The sequence below is a fragment of the Protopterus annectens genome, chromosome 3.part0 (assembly GCF_019279795.1).
Source record: "Protopterus annectens isolate FY-2018-M chromosome 3.part0, PAN1.0, whole genome shotgun sequence".
In the NCBI taxonomy this organism is placed as follows: Eukaryota; Metazoa; Chordata; order Ceratodontiformes; family Protopteridae; genus Protopterus; species Protopterus annectens.
The window spans coordinates 2880015-2898369 of NC_056731.1; the positions used below are offsets into that span (position 1 = coordinate 2880015).

Below are 18355 nucleotides of genomic sequence, written 5' to 3' on the forward strand. Positions count from 1 at the left end.
TGGTAATATTACCAAATGACAAAGTGTGGAAATTAATCAGTATTAGGACAGGATACCATTGCCAATTTAACTGATTTTATTAAATACACTGAATTAATATAACTATAAAATTATGGTCGTAATCTGCTATTTAATGTGTGAGTATCCCACTCATTCACATCATCAGGATGTGCAGCATAGCAAATTACAAAAGATACCAGGTGTGGTAGAAGTCACTACATCTGCAAAACTTAAAAATTGCTATTTTCAATCGTAATGCAAGGAAAATTATACATGATGGTTGGTAACATAATCATACATTCCATACAGATTGATGAGATAGAATTCATGAAGTTTACTTTAGGTAAGCAATTTGTTGCATATGATCTTAAAGATTTATTTATGGAAGCAAGAAATCAGGCTGTCTGTTAGAACTATTAGAAGTGAAGTAAAGAGCAGTTGGGGATTAATTTTCTTTTGTTCATTTTTAAAATCACTTAAGTAAGAGAGTTGACTGTTTTTGAATAACTGGCAATTACTGTGACAGCTTACATGTAAAAGATCAGATAAACATCTTCTTTATAGAGAGAAAGACTTAGCTGATGTTAAACAGAAGAAAGACCATGAATTGGGATATTCATACTTGTTTTAAACTGGGTGCTACCATGACAATTACAATATGTAAAATGTGGCTTGCTATGTATGTCATTTTTAATATTTTGTTCACTTTAGACTTGATGCAGCCCCCCCATGTTGATAAGCAACAAAAAAGAAAGTTAAAAACTGGTAATAGGAGTACTTATAGCTGTTTAATAATAAAATGTTAAATACTGAGAACATGCTGTTGTAATGTGTGTCTTGCATAGTTTATATGAATAATATTAAAGTATGAAAAATATTATTAAATTTGAGCCATTTACTTATTTAAAGTGCATATCAATAGACAGCAAATATGATCTGGATGTGGCACAAGTGCAAATATATATACTCCCTATCTCACAAAACAGTTAATTTGCTATATTATTCTCTGAAGACATGAACATATTATGTAATATGAATGGCAATTGTTTGGAAGACTTAACTATTAAAAAATCAAGTTAAGCTCTTTTAATCAAATATTTGTAATTAGGTGTTTGATAATGGAATGTTCAGCCCTGAAGAACTATTATTCCAGTGTTAGACATATGACTCTAGATTAATGTGGCACCAATGTGATAACAGAAGTCATTATTTAAGATATTAGTGGCCTGGAGATGGATGTCTGTTATGATGAAAACAGTATAAAGAAGAGGAATACGAATGTTTGGAAGTAATTATACAGCATGAATGTATCCAGATATAGATTGGTACTATTAGGAAAGGTACAACAAGAACGATGACACCTAGGTCATGGTGGCCTTGATAAAAGAATGCAGAATGTGATGCTTGAATGATGATGGTGGAAAACACTTGACAGAAAAGGTGAATGGAGATGGGAGAATGCCAGTTATGTTCATGCATTAGTAGCAAATAAGGCTTTCTGTACAGTAGTTCCTCTATAAAATATTGCAACACTTTTGTAGCATTTGTCATTTTTAGAACACTTTTGCTCTCTGATTTATCCTACAGCCTTCCTACCAGAGTGCCCCATGTCCATATTGGGTATTCCAGCTTGTCTGTTCCCCAAGCCTTTCTCCAGTACTCGTGCGGTTAGATGTGGAACCTAAGGACATCCTTGTCTTTGTCATAACCTTTAGCCTGGGATATTCGTAACTTGTCACCTTACCTGTTGCATTTCCCCATCTGTTCTGGAATTTGTGGTTGCATCTGAGGGGTGGGTGTGCATTGGTTGTGCACAGAGTTTCTCCCTGTCTCAGTGGCAGCTCAGCCTTGCCCACTACACTTTCCTTTCCTTGGACAATGACCTCTCAATGTGACATTACCAGTGTCTACCAGGAATCACCTTAGGGAGCACCTACATAACTGCCCACCCTGGGATGGGTATGCCCCCCTCCCGTAGCCATTACTTCAGTACTGGAACATGGGTCAGCTGGGCTGTAGTCAGAACTGTATCCCAATGTATCATGGAAGCTGTGTTTGTCATTTCTTTTAAAACTTTCCAGGGTAAGCCCGGCTGCAAAGGCCCTTTTATGACAACCCAGCCACCATAAATAAGTTAATCAGTTGATCAGTCCTAGATTTCTGTCTCAGTTCCATTGTCTTCCTTCTCATCCTTGTATGAGTTGAAGCTGTATACTAATCTGTATCTGCAATTTCACATCAGGGAGTGGTCTGCATGATTGCCATGAAACAAACAATTATCTAGTGTCTGATTTAGCTAAGACTTACATGTATCATTAATACTACAACATACAGATGTCTTCAAATGGATCATACCGAGATCTTACATTGTCTAGTATGTATTGAGCAGCACTTAATCTGTAATATCTTCAGATTATGCTGCACCTAACACTTGTTGTCACTCTGTTTTACTTTCTCTTACCTGGACCTCAGTATTTTACATTTTACTAGCTTCTCACCCCTGCTTCCTTCAACAAACAGCTTAGAGAACAACTGCAGCAAATGAATGAGTGCAGATGCACTTTCTTTTTTACTTATCAACCCTATCTTCTCTTTCACCATTTTCTCAGTTGTCTTATTATATCCCGACCAGGCTGTATTCCTAGGAGTATATATTGTCGTGAGCAGAAGTAGTATTGTTATATATGCAGAGCCACAGACATATTTTTGGCTATTACTGCTCTCTTATACACTGCAATATTATTATTTTGTGCTTGTTGTACATTTTGCAGTTTTTGTATCAACGTCATGATTAAAAAGGAACCCAAGCAGTCTCCAATTCATTTCCATGCCAAATAAATAATTAAAATGTTTGAATACTACACAATGTATTACATTTTAGGAAGCTCTATCTCTGGGGTAGTGCCTCTTTTACCTTTTTGACTTTATCATTTATTTATTATTCGTATTTAGCTAAATAGATGGGTACACCGGAAATGGTTAATTGCTAAAAACTATTACCTAGGACCCACTGCTGTCTGTATGTAGTTGGTATAATGATAAAATCAATACAGACAAAAATATACATATTTAGCATTGAGTAGTCTTTACACAGACAGTAGTTTGCCATAGAACATGATATCTTCAGTGTTACACAGTAATGAATCAAAGAAAACCAATATGCTTCTATAGGAGCAAAGTAAACCAAGAGCAAACTAAAAAATGGCTTATTCAAGTGACTCACAGACACTAGGATCAGTTATGAGTGCTTGCATGTTTTTAATTAAGGCTTTATCAGAAATGAACAAGACAAATATAAACGCATTAACTACCCCTCCACCAAATCATGTGATTATGAACCATCTAATAAAAATGCAGCCATACTGCAGCATTTTTATTTATTTTATTTTATTTTACATTTGTTGACCGGGGTAGTCCGACTGGATACATGTCCATTTTCAGCGGAGTCCCGGGGAGAAAAGCTCCAACAGGGTTAAAATGACATATTGTAAAAAAGACAAAAACAATTACATAGTTTTAAGAGAGATAAGAATATTACAATAGCAGCTACATTTAGTTACATTTCATTATATTCAGGTTAGTTGACACTTGGTTGACTAGGACAATAATTGCCCACTTGTATGCAGAGTTGCTCATGGTAATCTTAGTCTGGGTTCATACAAGGACAAAGCCAGTGCGATTTATAGTGGATTTCAAGTTCTTTTTTGAATAGAGCTAGTGATGGTAAAGACGTTAGTTTATTTGGAAGAGAATTCCACACCTTGCCAATAACATTGGAGTACAGTGTATCCCCGCCTAGGTTATGGGACTTGCTAGTTTGTATTAGGAGTTTGTCAGATGAGCGAAGAGAACTTAGGTTGGAGTAGGGGGTTAGTATGTTTTTTAGTGCAGGGGTGTTCTCTGGATGTTTCAGGATTTTAAAGGCTTCTACGAGTTGATATTTCAGGAGAAGATTAGGGAGTTCTAGCCAGTCAAGTTTTTTCAGGTTAATACAATGGTGTGTTCTATAGGGTAGGGCAGTGATGAATCTAGCAATGTGGTTATAACAAGTGGAGAGACGATTGAGGTCCGATTTGTTGAGGTTCGTAAGGATGGGGGAGGCATATAGTATGGTGGATAGGAGGTGTGAGCGGGCAGTAGCTAGTCTAGCGGCTGGAGTTAGGAAGGTTTTTAATCTATATAAAGACCCTAGTTTTTTGTTTACCATTTTAATAGTTTGGTTGATGTGGGTGTCAAATCGGAGTTTATTGTCAATGTTTACTCCTAATAGTTTAGCGTTGGTAGTAGGAGAGATAATAGTTCCATTGTTGGATTGAATAGTGAATTGTGTGAAAGGTGTTGGGTTGGTTGGGTGAAAGAGAAGTAGTTGGGTTTTTTTGGGGTTTAAGATGAGTTGATGGTCAGCTAGCCAATTTTCAACTATAGTAAAGCAGTGTTGGGTGGTTGTTAGAAGGTTGTCAAGGATGGGATTGGAACAGATGAGAGTTGAGTTGTCTGCATATTGGATGCAGGTGGCTTCGGGGATAACTGAGTGGAGGTCGTTTATGAATATTGAGAAGAGAAGAGGTCCTAATATGGACCCTTGAGGTACGCCTATGCTGTTCGGTAGTAGGGAGGAGAGCTTGTTTTGCCACATAACTGCTTGTTGTCTGCCTACGAGGTAGGCTTGAAACCAGTTTAGGACTTGGGTGTCTAGATGTAAGGTTTCTAGGGTTTTGAGAAGAAGCTGGTGGTTTACCATGTCGAAGGCTTTCGACATATCTAGAAAGAGAGCAGAGGAAATATTTTTGTTATTCCGGTTACGGTTGATTTTCTCGGTAAAAGAGAGGAGGGCAGTAGTCGTGCTATGATGGGGTCTAAATCCATGCTGACAGTCAGTTAGTAGCTTGTTTTGGATGAGATAGGACATTAGTTGGTAATGCACACACTTTTCCATAATTTTGGCAAGTGGTGATAATATGGCTATTGGTCTATAGTTAGAGAGTTCAGTGGACGTTCCACCTTTATGAAGAGGAATGACGTGAGATATTTTCCATATTGCTGGGATTGTGGACTCAGTAATGGTTCTGTTTATTAAGATTGATATGGGGTAGGCTATGACATCTGCAGCAATTTGCAGGTATTCTGCTGGTAGAAGATCAGCTGAGAGGGTAGTTGGCTTTAGTTTTTTCAATCGGGATCGAATGTAGGCGGTGGATATGGGTTGTAGGTTGAAGGATAGTGGAGAATTGGGTGTGGTGTTTTTTGGGGTGGTGGAGGGAGCAGGTAGCTGGTTAGCTAGTGACTGAATGGTTTCGGTGAAGAAGGTATTAAAGTTGTTGGCTACTTCTTCTTGGTTCTTGTCAGATAGAGTTTCTGGGGTGGGAGTGGTGGATTTTCCTGGTTGGAGAAGTTTGTTCAATCCTGCCCAGAATTTTTGAGGGTTCTTTTGGTTTTTGTTTTGTAGGAGGTGGAAGTAGTTTTTCTTATCTAGAGTGGTAGCCTTTTTAGTTTCATTTCTTATTTGCTGGAAGATGACCCGATCTAATGGTAACTTGGTAGTACGCCACTTTGTCCATGCTTTGTCTCTGAGAGTTATTTTGGTTTTGGTCTCTGTGGTTAGCCAGGGTGCTATGTGAGTTTTGATTCTAGATACCCTTTTTGGAGCATGAGAGTCCAGTATAGTAAGGAATGTTTCATTAAAATGTAAGACTGCCTCATCTAGGGGAAGGAATTTCAATCTTGACCAGTTACAGTATTTAAGTTCCGTGTTAAATTTTATTGGGTCAAATTTTTTTTTGTTTCTGATCGTTCTATACACTGGGATGCTAGCCTTGGTTGTATTATCTTTCAAAATATATGTAAGCATATGATCACTAAGATCATTGGGGAGAGTCCCCGGAGTATATTTTTGGGGGTGCTCCTTGACGAGCATCCAGTCAAGTATGCTTTCTTTTTGCTTATTATTGCCTGGTCTGGTGGTAGTGGTTATAATCTGAGTGAAACCATAGAGATTTAAGGGAGTATGATTGGACTGTGCGGAGCATTGGTTCCAATCAATGTTAACATCTCCCAGGACTATAGTTTCTTGTGGATAGTTGTTATCTATCCAATTTAGAATGGCTTCTAAAGTTTCGATATTGTTCCCTGGGGGTATGTAGATAACTATTAGGTTTACACTTTTTAGTTTATTTAGTTGTATTTTTAGAGCTAATATTTCAGCATTAGCAACCTGCGGTGGTTGTTTGGGGTTAGTTAGTATGTTTAGCGTATTTTTATAAAGGACAGCTATCCCACCTCCCCTTTTCTTTATACGGTCAGCTCTGAGTATGTTAAACCCAGGTGACATTATCTGATTGTCTTTGGTTGATGGTTTAAGCCATGTTTCAGTTAGACACATGATGTCAGGTAGATAGGTTTCTAGCATGGCATGAAGGTTGTGTACCTTATTGTTCAGACTTCTTATGTTTAGGTGACAGATAAGTAGAGAGTTAGTCGGTCTAAGGGAGAGTGGATGTTTGGTGGGCTCTGTAGAGCTGGTAGGGCCTGGGTTGGGATGGATGTCTCCGTCTTTGGTGATGTTTTTCCTCAGGTATGCTATTAGTTTTAGGACTTTGATTAGTAGTTTTAGACCTTGTTTTGTTTTTGTAGTTATTTGGTGTTGTTTATTAAGGTAAGGTTCTCTGAGATTTTTTGTTTTGGGGGTTGTTTGGTTGGGGAAGAATTCAACTATTGGTGGAGGGGGGGGGGATTTGTGTGATAATTTGGATAGTGGAAGCCTGATAATGATAGGTGTTCATAGCTTGTTAAGAGGTAGAGTATCACAATGAGTGGTAGGATAAGTAGGATAATTATCCCTGTTGGCCTGGGCATAGTGATAGGGTGCAGGGGGGTGGTGTGGGTGGGAGAGGAAGTATAGTGGGTGGGAGAGGAAGTTTAGTGGGTGGGAGAGGAAGTTTAGTGGGTGGGAGAGGAAGTAGGAGTGGCCAGGTGGCTATAAATCTAGAGGCAGTGGGGGCGGGTGGGATAAGGGGGCAGGGTGGGGAGCGGAGCGAGCCCGAGCGTAGCGAGGGCGAAGCGGAGCGGGGCAAACCCAATCTCGGAGTTAGCAGACTTCAGGTGGATGATACCTTGTTTATTTCGTAGCAATTATACAAGTCTGGACTATTTTCAGGCTCTGCCTACTACAATTTTGGAGAGATATTGCCAGATTTAAGGTAAAACTAAAGATAGTATTGGGTTGGCTGCTGTGTTTGAACCCTATAGTTGGCTCGGCTACAGTTAAGTTTCTTAGGTAACAGTTTTTATTAACCTTGGTCTGATTTTTGAGCTGGCGATGGGGCTGAGACTTTATCCGTGCGTTCGCACTCGGTCAGGCGGGCTTGCCTTGGGCAGTAGAATTTCTACCATATGATGGAGTTCTGGGCAGTAGCTAAATAGAGAAAATGATGTATTTAGTTAGCAGCGTTTCAATTAGAATATCTCAGTACAATGCATTAAACATTTCCTACTTCTTAAAAGCAAACGTATAATACAGCTAGTTAACTTGTCATTGGCGTTAAGAGAGAATTTAAAACCATTGCAATCCAGTACAGCCATATAATTAATTATATAAATATTGCTATAACAAGAATAAAATATATCCACTATTTATTAATGGATTTCAACTTTACAATGCTTCTCACCCTTCTGTATTCATTAAGATAAGGGTTCAGAGTAGAGTTTTATTTAAACTGGCAGAATAGTTCTCTATATTGTAACACTGAATTCATATTGCATTTCCTATAGCCTTCTTTGTCATCCTTAATAACAAATAACATACATTTTCTAACACCAGGGCATTCTACGGAACGTCTAAAAAGAGAGTTCATCTTAGTTGTTTGTTGTTATATTCTCTTGACACAATTTCCTTTTTGTTTTCCCAGCACTGAATGCAGTGCATGAAATACAAGTCACTATTTAAGCTACCTTTTCTAAAAAGCAATTGTAATGGCTGTTTAGTATATAATTACTGTCCATAAATGTAATAAAATATTGGGTCATTTATTAATAAACCTGTAAAATTTGCAAAATCATCAAGGAAATATACTTATGTTTTTTGTGTTATCACTACTGCTGGGCCTACGTTTTACCAGTCTCTTCAAATTATAATACCTTTTACTGATAAAAATGGGATTTGGTCTCAGTTTTTGTGCAGTTCTGAGTTTCTTTCAATGATTTTCCACTTATTTAGTAACAATAACGTTTTATAATATAAACAACGGATGAATACTTATTTGCCTACACATCTGTCTAATACACAGTCAGCCACAGCAAATGATATGAAGAACAAGGTTAGGCCACAGCATGCAGCAGGACTAGCAGGGTGATACACACACTCATACATATGAACTACTCCTCAGTATCAGTATGAGGGACAGACTGCAGATGCTGGTAGTATTCAGGGATTCATAGACTTTTACTAGATAATGACTTGGGGGGACCTTTCTAATCCTAGCCAAGTTTTCCCGAAAGAATAATGATGCCCTGTATCCAAATAGGACATTGAGGGCCCGGCATTTATAAGCCACCTCTCTTTATAAGGCACATGGGTGACAGGCCCGGTGTAAATTTCCTGGTCTGTATCCACTTGTCTATGTTGTGCTTAAACTGGGTAATAGACAAACTCAGCTTCACATGAATGGGAAGCCTGTTCTATAAGAGGGGTAGTCTCTGGGACACATATCTGTCTCTCCATCATGTCCTGTTTAAGTTGCAGACAAAATTCAGGTCCCTAGACCTTGTATTTCTGGTACTGTTTGACTTATGAATATGTAGGAGATTCATAAGTGTGGGATTTGCAGCTGTCTTGTAAGTCAGGCATAGGTCACCCTTCAGCGAACTATAGGAGACTGAGTAGAGGGAAAGAACTTTAAGGCACTCTGCATAAGGCAGGTTTGTTATGCCTTGTATTCTTTTTGTAAGGAACCTTTGAGGTTGCTGTAGTTGCTGCAAATGCATGGTTATGTATATACTAAAGGGAGCAATGTACTCTATGCTTGGTCTAATAAGGATGGATTATAGTGGGATAATGACCTCTTTGGACCTAGATGCCATACCCTTACTTGCAAGTTGCACAACATAAAAGCATTTCCTCACTACTGTGGCCAAGTGGTGCTCAAAGGTAAGGCTATTGTCTACATACATATCCAAGTCCATGACCACTGGGTCAGTTCTTAGGGGTGTATTATCCATATGTTAATTAGCTGGGATAGTTGACTCCTTAAAGGGTACAATTATGCATTTCTTAGCATTACGTTTAAGACCACAGCTTTGGCACCATTTGTCAGTCAGAGATTGACCTCCTTGAAGAAAGCAAGTGCCTGCAGGAGAGTTGATGGTAACCCCCAGACCTCTCAACCTCTCAATGTAAGAAATCTGGACAAAGCCAGACATAATGGGGGGGACAAAGGCCCAAAAATACAGACATATTTTAAATATTGCTCCTGTAAACTTAGAAAGTTGCTAAAATGACAGATTTTGCATTATAATACATTTTATGAAGGATACAGAGTCTGAAACTCAAATGTCTGTCATTATTTACTATTATCTAGTGCCTTCAATCCGCAATGATTTGCCAGAAAATTACAAATTTTATGGGAAGCAGACGAAAATTTAGAGGCAAAAATCTTGACATTCTGCAAAAATCTGAACAGTTGAGAGATATGTGACCCCCTAACTTGCTATCTGCAAACTTAGTCAGACATAAACCTTCAGCATTTGCTTCCATTTCAGAGAAATAGATGAGAAAAAGGAGTAGGCCCAGTACCAAGCCCTGGGAGAACTCCGCTAGTGACTGGCCTCTTGGTGGAGGTGGCCTCACCTATTTTGACCCCCTGATTGCTATCAGTGAGCCAGCTGGCTAGACATCGGGTGATAAGAGGGTTTATGAGACAGAGTCATTCCTTTAGTTATTCTTTTAGCAGAGTTGCATTTTACTGATGAGTAATGAGATATTAGTGATTCTGTAAGCTTCTTGATTGACTGTATGTTATTTCCTTTTGGTAGGTTGGCCCATAATTTGGCCACACAGCAGGTAAAAAGGGAGTCACCATGTTGTTCTTTTTTTTTTTGCTTTGAGGTTTAACCTATGTCGTATTGCAATGTACCTCTTCAACATTTATATTTCATGCTATTTCATGCTCTATTTTATTCTGATATTTCTTCGTTTCTGAAGAAGTAGTTGTGCAGTTGTGCTAATAAAATGCGTTTCAGAGATGGAGTTATCTGGCTAGACTTAGACCTAGCATAGACTAGACTGAGTTATTCTGTCACAACGCCTGCAGAAGTTATAATTATCAGGAATGCAGTATAGAAATGAAATATAGATTAAACCTGCAGAAAAAGATGAATAAGTTCAAATGCTTTGCAAATATAAACCACGTTATGTTGAAAGACTTCCATTTTAATAAGCATATTTTAATTAATTTATATTTTATCTTTTTGATTTTATTATGAAAGTACACTAGACAAAACAGTCACATTTCCAGCACAAACTGGGAGCATGCAACGATATCAGCAAATACGTTTTAAAAAAGACGTTCAATTGGATTCTGGAAGATGATTTTTATAACAAAGATAAGAGTAAGACCCTTATGTCACCCTGTACTATTAAGTATCTTTGTGATAATATGCTTCTTAATGTCACACCACTGGTACTTTTGCATGCTGACAAATGGTATAGGGAACATGGCCATATTTCTGTATGAAAATTATCATAGCAGAGCAGAAGGCAAATTAGCAGTTCTTTATGTTAAACAGGAAGTTCAGCCAATTTCTTAATGTGAGGGAGGCACAGTGCATTACTGCAGTCAGCAGCAGACCATAATATTTCTTAGGATAGTCAGCAGGAACCACTGGGGCTCAGCAGGCCCTTATTATTTCATCTACTCCAAAAAGCACAAAACACAAAAGCAAAGAAAAAATGGAGCTCAAACCAAAGCACAGCAGCCAAAAACAAGTGTCCTGAACATAAACGGTTTATTTTAAAAAACACAGTACGTTTTTGTTACATCAACTCAAGTAACTTCTTCAGAGGAAAGCAACAGGAATACAATAAGGCGCCAAATTTAAACTAAAATTGACGTAGTTACGTCAATAAGCGCATAGTTAAAAATTAAAATCACCAATCTGTCAATAAACATTAAAACAACAATTCTATAATCGATACAGAATGGATACAAAATAGATACCCTTCATTTATAAAATTGCATTAATTAAAATAAGACTGCTCGCGTTTACTAATGTTTACGTCGTAAATAATAGTTCCTATATTAATAAATGTATTGGTTAACTTAACTGCAAAAAGATGGTACAATAACAGACACCTAAGAAAATACTTAAGGTACCATTAGTCAATAATTCTGACCAAATACAATCAATATTAACTCTATCTCAGAAAGCTTCTGAGTTTTAAAAGGCAAACTATGTTACAATTTTCATTAAGACCAGGCAAAGTAAAAGCGTCTAAAGTTAGTTGCCATTCAAGCTCTCAAACTTCCAACAGAAGGGATGAGGGACCACCCCTAATGTCTGGAAGTAGTTGATCGATAGCTTGAAAATGGAAACTATGGCCTGGATTAGCATCAATATGCTTAGCTAAAGCATTTTCTTTCTTATTTGTCTTTATAGCATAAGTATGTTCATATAACCGTTCTCGGAATTTCCAATCGGTTTTACCTAAATAGAAAACTGGACAACAGTCACAAGTGGCTAAGTATATGATACTTTTTGACTCACAATTAAGTTTGTGGTTAATGAAAATTTTTTTATTGTTCACTACAAAGGAACTACCAGGTCTAACATATTTACACATATTACATGCCCCACATAAAAATGTACCTTTAGATCTAATAATAGCTGTAGTGTTTTTCTTTTCTGGTAGACATTTAAGGTTAGCTCCTCTCCTATACACAACAGTAGGATTATTATTTCATACCTGCCTTTGCTGATAGGTAGTGTTGCAGAAAGTTAGCTCACAGTGCCTTCAGGTACTTCCTCAGCACCAGCTCTGTCTCCATGCTGCCCTGATATGGACCTTGTTTTGTATACCACCGGGTTGTATTCTGTTATTAAAACCCAAATATTTAGCGTATACATGACCTTGTAATACCAAAAATGCACTGAATATTCGCTGAAGAAGGTCCACAGCTCACTGCCAATTCTCTCTCTAAAAAAATGACTTTTATTAAAAATAAACAAAAATGAACCACTGAGGATTATAAATATAATACACACAGGTTAAGTGCTTTCATCTGCTGACCACAGACTTCATCAGAACAATGATCTGTGTGATTCTCCTCCTTATATAGTTGTTGTTTGTCTTTTCGGCTTTTCCCAGTTAGGGGCTGCCACAGAGGAACTCCGGTCTGCTAATGATTGGCAGTAGATTTTTATGGTACCGAGTTGCCAGCCCAACCTTCTTAGAAGGCACGCCCATTGACGCATGTCTTTCGAATGACACTCGACTGTGGGGAGGACATGCAGACTCCACACAGAAGGCGCTCCAGCCAAGAATCAAATGGGAGTACCTCTTGCTGTGAGGCGACAATGCTACCGCTGCACCACTGCAGCTTTTATATAGTATATTTTATAAAATCAAAGTCTAATGGGAATGCTGTATCAATTAACTAATGAATGTTTTTAGGATGTATAATAGAATTGTGTAGGCAGATTCATGTGAACAGTTTGAATTAATGAATATTCAATAGGTTATGTTTTATTCATGTTGGAGTTAATTGATAGAGCATTCCCACTGGACTTTGATTTTATAAAATATACTATATAAGGAGGAGAATCACACAGATCATTGTTCTGATGAAGTCTGCGGTCAGCAGATGAAAGCACTTAACCTGTGTGGATTATATTTATAACCCCCAGTTGTTTGTTTTTGTTTATTTTTAATAAAAGTAATTTTTTTAGAGTGAGAATTGGCAGTGAGCTGTGGACCTTCTTCAGCATATCTTCAGTGCATTTTTTGTATTCTGTTATGCAAGGGGCAAGTATCCATGGCAACAAAGTAACATGCAAAGCTGCAGTAAGTAATGTCTTTCAGCTTTTCCCAGTTAGGGGTCGCCACAGCAGAACTCCAGTCCGCTAATGATTGGCAGTAGATTTTTACGGTGCCCAAAATGCATATTCAATAACTGCATCTAAAGCGATTATATTATTCAGTGCTTCAGAGACAAAGTAAGTAAGGTTTTAGGCAGCTTCTTTTATACCACAGTTTTCCATGGATGGATGGTTATTTTTTTAATGTTAATACTGTGTGAAGCACTACAAATTATGGCTTATGTATAACTCTTTATGCAGTGCTGTGTTATATATCGATGATACTTTATGAACCCAACACTAAAACATTTCTAATATTATCCCCGCTATTAAAATGTACAGGTGAACTTTAATCTTTGAACAGCTGAGCTACATGAGCTGAAAATATCTGGAAATCTTGGTGCTCTAATCTTTGTCATTCAAGTTTAAATCAGTTCCATTTTCACAAACATCCCATTCTATTTTATATCCATCAGCCTTCTTCAAGAGAGCCTCTACAGAGTGCACATGTGGAACAACATGCAGTCATTGTTAACTATGTTTGACGGATGTGCTTTTGTGCAGTAACCCAACTATGGTTCCACTTTCATTATCACATATCAGTGGCTAAGCACTTTCTGTTACCCCATGTTGTACTAAGTTAATACAATCCACAGGGAGGATAATTGTCGAAGGTGCTCAATAATAAATCACAGCTCTACCAAAGCCTGAATTTATTTTCGTTTGTCTGGCCCATGCTTATCTTTCCTGTTTCCCAGCTGTCATTACAGCTATCTCACCAAAAGAGTTTTTTATGTTATCAATATTCTAAATAATGAATTCTTAAAATCTGAACTAATGCTTTCCATTCTAACAAAATGCAAATTATAGTATATCTGTTTTTTTCAACAGGAGAAGGGCTAGACAATTTCTGGAAGGTACTTGTAGAAGGAAAAAACTGTACAGTGGAAATACCACCTGAAAGATTTAATACTAAATTATGGTATGATTCTGATGACCAGAAGGCAGGAAAAATCCGTACATCTCGTGCAGCTCTTATAGACAAGAAAGTAAATATGGTGTACTACTCACTCATGTATGTATGTGTTATTTTTACTTGCTTTAATTATAAATTCAGATTGTTATACTCAATTTCATATCAAAGTAAAACTAAAGAATGTTCTTCATTTTTGTGCAACCTTCCTTAAAATAGTATGCTTACTTGTATTTTTGTAGATAGTTAGTCATCTGTAAAATCATATTTATAAATACTGCATGCTATATAAAACTGCTTAATATAAACTTTGTCACCTTGAAAACAGCTTTCTAGTGTGATGCTGCCTAGTATTCTAATGTATACTCGAACTGTAGAGTTCTGTTTTAACCATATTATTATAACTGTAAAGTATGCAACACCGTTTAATTAAAACAGATAACAAAGCTGAAATTATATCCATGTCATATTAATAATCACTCAGAATAATTCCAGATTTATTTGCTGTTTAGCTTCAATGCATTTGATCACAAGCCGTTTGATATCTCCGAGGCAGAAGCTGAACATATGGATCCACAACATAAACTCCTCCTTGAATGTACTTATCATGCTTTGGAAGATGCCGGAACACCAGTAGAAAACATTAGTGGAACAAAAACTGGAGTTTTTATTGGTAAGAACATCCCATTTTTGTATGCAAGGCAATATTAACAACACTGCTGTTGCAACCTAAACCTCTGAGTAGGGAAATACCCATGACTTGTAAATAATGCAGGCCCTGGTTTCCCTACTCTTCATTCACACTGCACTCCTAAACGTATACTTTGTAACTGTGATGGAAACCTCTTGGATAGCTGCAAACCCCAAAAATCTGTTGGGAACCTTCTCTACAGCCACTCTGTGGCGAGTGCATGGAACAAACTTCCTTTGTGGATCAGAACTATTCCTAACACAAACTGCTTGCTTCAAAAAAGCTTTAAAATATAACCTGCTTAATTCCAGATCCTGCTCCTGCCACAACCCCACCGAATCCTTCCTCCAGCTTTACTTCAGACCTTGTCTACCACACTTATATTTGTAATTATGTCTTACAACTCTCACAGAGGATACTAGCCTAGTATATGCTAAACGTATCCAACTAAGTAACAGTTTCAGCATTTGATCTACCAATATTAATTTGTTTATTTATATCTTGCACTTACATTTCTATGTCCAAGCCAGTTCCTAACTTCAAACTGTGGCTTATATTTACAAACTTCTACTTTTTAACTGTTGTCACAGTTTATCCTGTATGTACCTTTCTTTTTTAGGGAGTCTGTAAATAACTAATGTACATGTTAGATATCACTTTTTATTCTGATTGTAACTCTTTATACATGTACGGAGCTTTTCTCCTTGGGCCTCCACTGAAAAAGGGCTTTTGCTCAGTTGGACTAACCTGGTTAACAAATGTCAAAATAGATAAAATAAAATTCTTACAGCTGCTTGTATTTTGCAGTTTATGACATACATGTATCTTATTGCTGAGTATCTGTTGTCCATGATTATTCAAAAATGTGTAAATTGTATAAGAACTGCATAAAGGCTAGAGGCTTGGACATGCTGAGCATTGAAATATGATTTACCTTTACTTTTTCAAATGTATTTAGGAGAGTAAAATAAAGAAACAGCTTGCACTGCCTTGCATGTCCCCAGAGTAACAATAAAATCAAAAGAGAATTTTCAGACTTCACCATCTAAATAATAAGGTACTTTTCTCATTGTGCAGCATTTTCATTTTATTATTTATTTTTATTTGACATGTAAAATATTGACAATGTAAATAAATGAGACTTCATCAGAACAATTAAAATTAAGGAAGTACGCTATTTAAATAGTAAAGTCTTTTTCTCAAATGATTAAACCTCCAGCAACAGAACTACTCCCAGTTATTTTATAACAATTTATATTACAGAACTGCCTTTTCAACTGTAAAATATTGTCATTAAATATGCTGTTAAATCCCCCTCAGTTTTAAAATATTCTTAATACTAAAACATCTATTCAGACAAGGAGGTTGATCAGCATTTAACCTCACATGCCAGTCATCACATTTCTCAAGCAAACTGTTGACATCACCACCAAGTTAATCTACAATGAGGAATAAAACCTTTCTTGATGGCAACTCAGCAAATGCTTAAAAAGAGCATTATTTTGATTCTACATCTGAACAGAATGCACATGCTTTATGTTTACTGTGACAACTTCCAAGCCATTTTGCCAATGTTGCAACTGTCAAAGCTCAGGCATGTTGCTATGTTAATAAGGTTCCCTATTAGAACCGCGAAGGTCCACTTACGCGAATATGGAAACCTCAACACATATTCAACGAACTGCGAAAGCACCAATCGTCCTGAAGCGTGAAATTCGAAATGTCGAATCGTCATAGTTGGCCCTTCTGCGGTATAGCTCCTTAAGGTAAGTGTGCGATAGTTACGGACCTTAGGGCAAGGGTTAAGGTAAGTGCATAGATAGTAATGTATGCAAGGTTTAGTGTAGGGTTAGAAGTAGGGTTTTGTTAAGTGCATGTGTGTGGATTATTTATTTTGTTTGGGTATAGCTCCTAAAGGCAAGTCTGTGATAGTTACGGACCTTAGGGTTAGGGTGCGGGTTAAGGTAAGTGCATACATAGTAATATATGCAAGCTTTACTTTAGGGTTAGAAGTAGGGTTTTGTTTAGTGTATGTATGTGGTTTATTTATTTTGTTTGGGTAGGTAGTATGTGGCAGGCGGTGGGGTTGGCCAACTATGACGATTCAAGATTTTGAATTTTGCGGTTTAGGGCGTTCGGTGTTTTCACGGTTCACACAATATGTGTCGCTGTTTTCATATTTGCTAAAAAGGACTTTTGTGTTTATAATATAGACCCATCAGTAATTCTTTCAGAAATGCAATCAAACCTGTTCTTGGCACCAAAATATTTACATATATTCTCAAGAAGGAAGGAAAATTGTTCACTGATAAGTCTTCATTGATTTCAAAACCTACATTTATAGTTAATATGATATATATATATATATATATATATATATATATATATATATATATATAGGTTCCCTTCACATGGTTGACATTTCAGAATGTCGAAGACCATATGGCCAAGACCGTATGATCAACATTCGAAATGTCGACCACGCGGAACCGGTATCTCCATATAGTGCGGAATGGAAAGATTTACATCTTCCACACTGTAGTGCAATCTCGGAGTTGGTATATTTAAGTTCCAGGGAGTGAGGCGGAGCCCCCTGGGGGGGTGCAGCATGAAGGCAAGATTTTCTTACGTTTTTTTTTTTTTCATATCGTTATTCTCGTATCACTTCACTGAAAGACCATTTCACTGAAATCCATTTCATTGATACCAAATCACTTAACGTTAATTTTACTGAAAGGTCAGTTCACCTAAAACTCATTTCATTGACAAGTACTACTCTAAGGCAAGTAAACGGTATATGTCCTTTTCCCCACTGTAGTGTGATCCTGGTGTTAGTATATATAGTTAGAGGGGTGTGGGGAGCACAGCCCCCACATTAGGGGGTGTGGGAGCGTAGTGGGCATTTGGTAAGACCAAAAAAGCACTGAGGCAAAGGGTGTATCAACACCTGTATGATATCAAGAATAAAAACACAAACAGTGCCTTGTACAAGCACATTTGTGCACATCCCACACATACTTTCAAGTTTGGGGTCATTGACCATGTAGACCTTGGAAGTAGAGGGGGACCAATGGATGAATGGCTAGAGTTCAAGGAATTGACATAGCAGATTAAAACTAATGCCTGCCAAATACCAGGTCTTAATGACAGAATTTATTTGAGTTTCGTTTTAAAATTGAAATCTATGCATTTTTAATAGATGCATTCGTTCTAGATCTATTTTTATGGTTATTACCCTTTTTGGTAAGAATATTCAGTTTTAATCATTTTTATTAAGTTTTGTGTAATGTTTGTTTTGGACGATATGATGTAATTACATTGACCAATATCTAGCTGCGGTGGTGTATTGATATCTGCTTTGAGCATGTGACTTTATTCTGATAAAATCTGAAACTTGATGAAAAGCACTTAAACATGGATTTTGTCGGTGGTCTGTTCTACACGCTTCTTTCATCTGTTTGCTGTTTTTAAGTGGTTAATTTTGTTTATTTCTTGGTTGTTGTTGTGTCTATCAGCTTTTCCTGGTTAGGGGTTGCCACAGCAGAACTCCGGTCTGCTAATGATTGGCAGTAGATTTTTACATGCTGAGTTGCCAGCTCTGATGCACAACCTTCAACGAAGGT

At 37.3% G+C, this 18355-nt stretch overlaps 1 protein-coding gene across 1 annotated transcript in view; it reads left to right on the top strand.

Annotated features, from left to right (window-relative positions):
- Positions 1 to 255: 255 nt before the first annotated feature.
- LOC122797327 (highly reducing polyketide synthase cm3B-like) overlaps positions 256 to 18355 on the top strand; it is a 315241-nt gene continuing 297141 nt past the window's right edge. Inside the window, exons 1-3 of the mRNA XM_044066143.1 lie at positions 256 to 343; positions 13960 to 14128; positions 14554 to 14714. Coding sequence (XP_043922078.1) covers positions 256 to 343; positions 13960 to 14128; positions 14554 to 14714 — 418 coding nt within the window. The remainder of the gene's footprint in view (positions 344 to 13959; positions 14129 to 14553; positions 14715 to 18355) is intronic.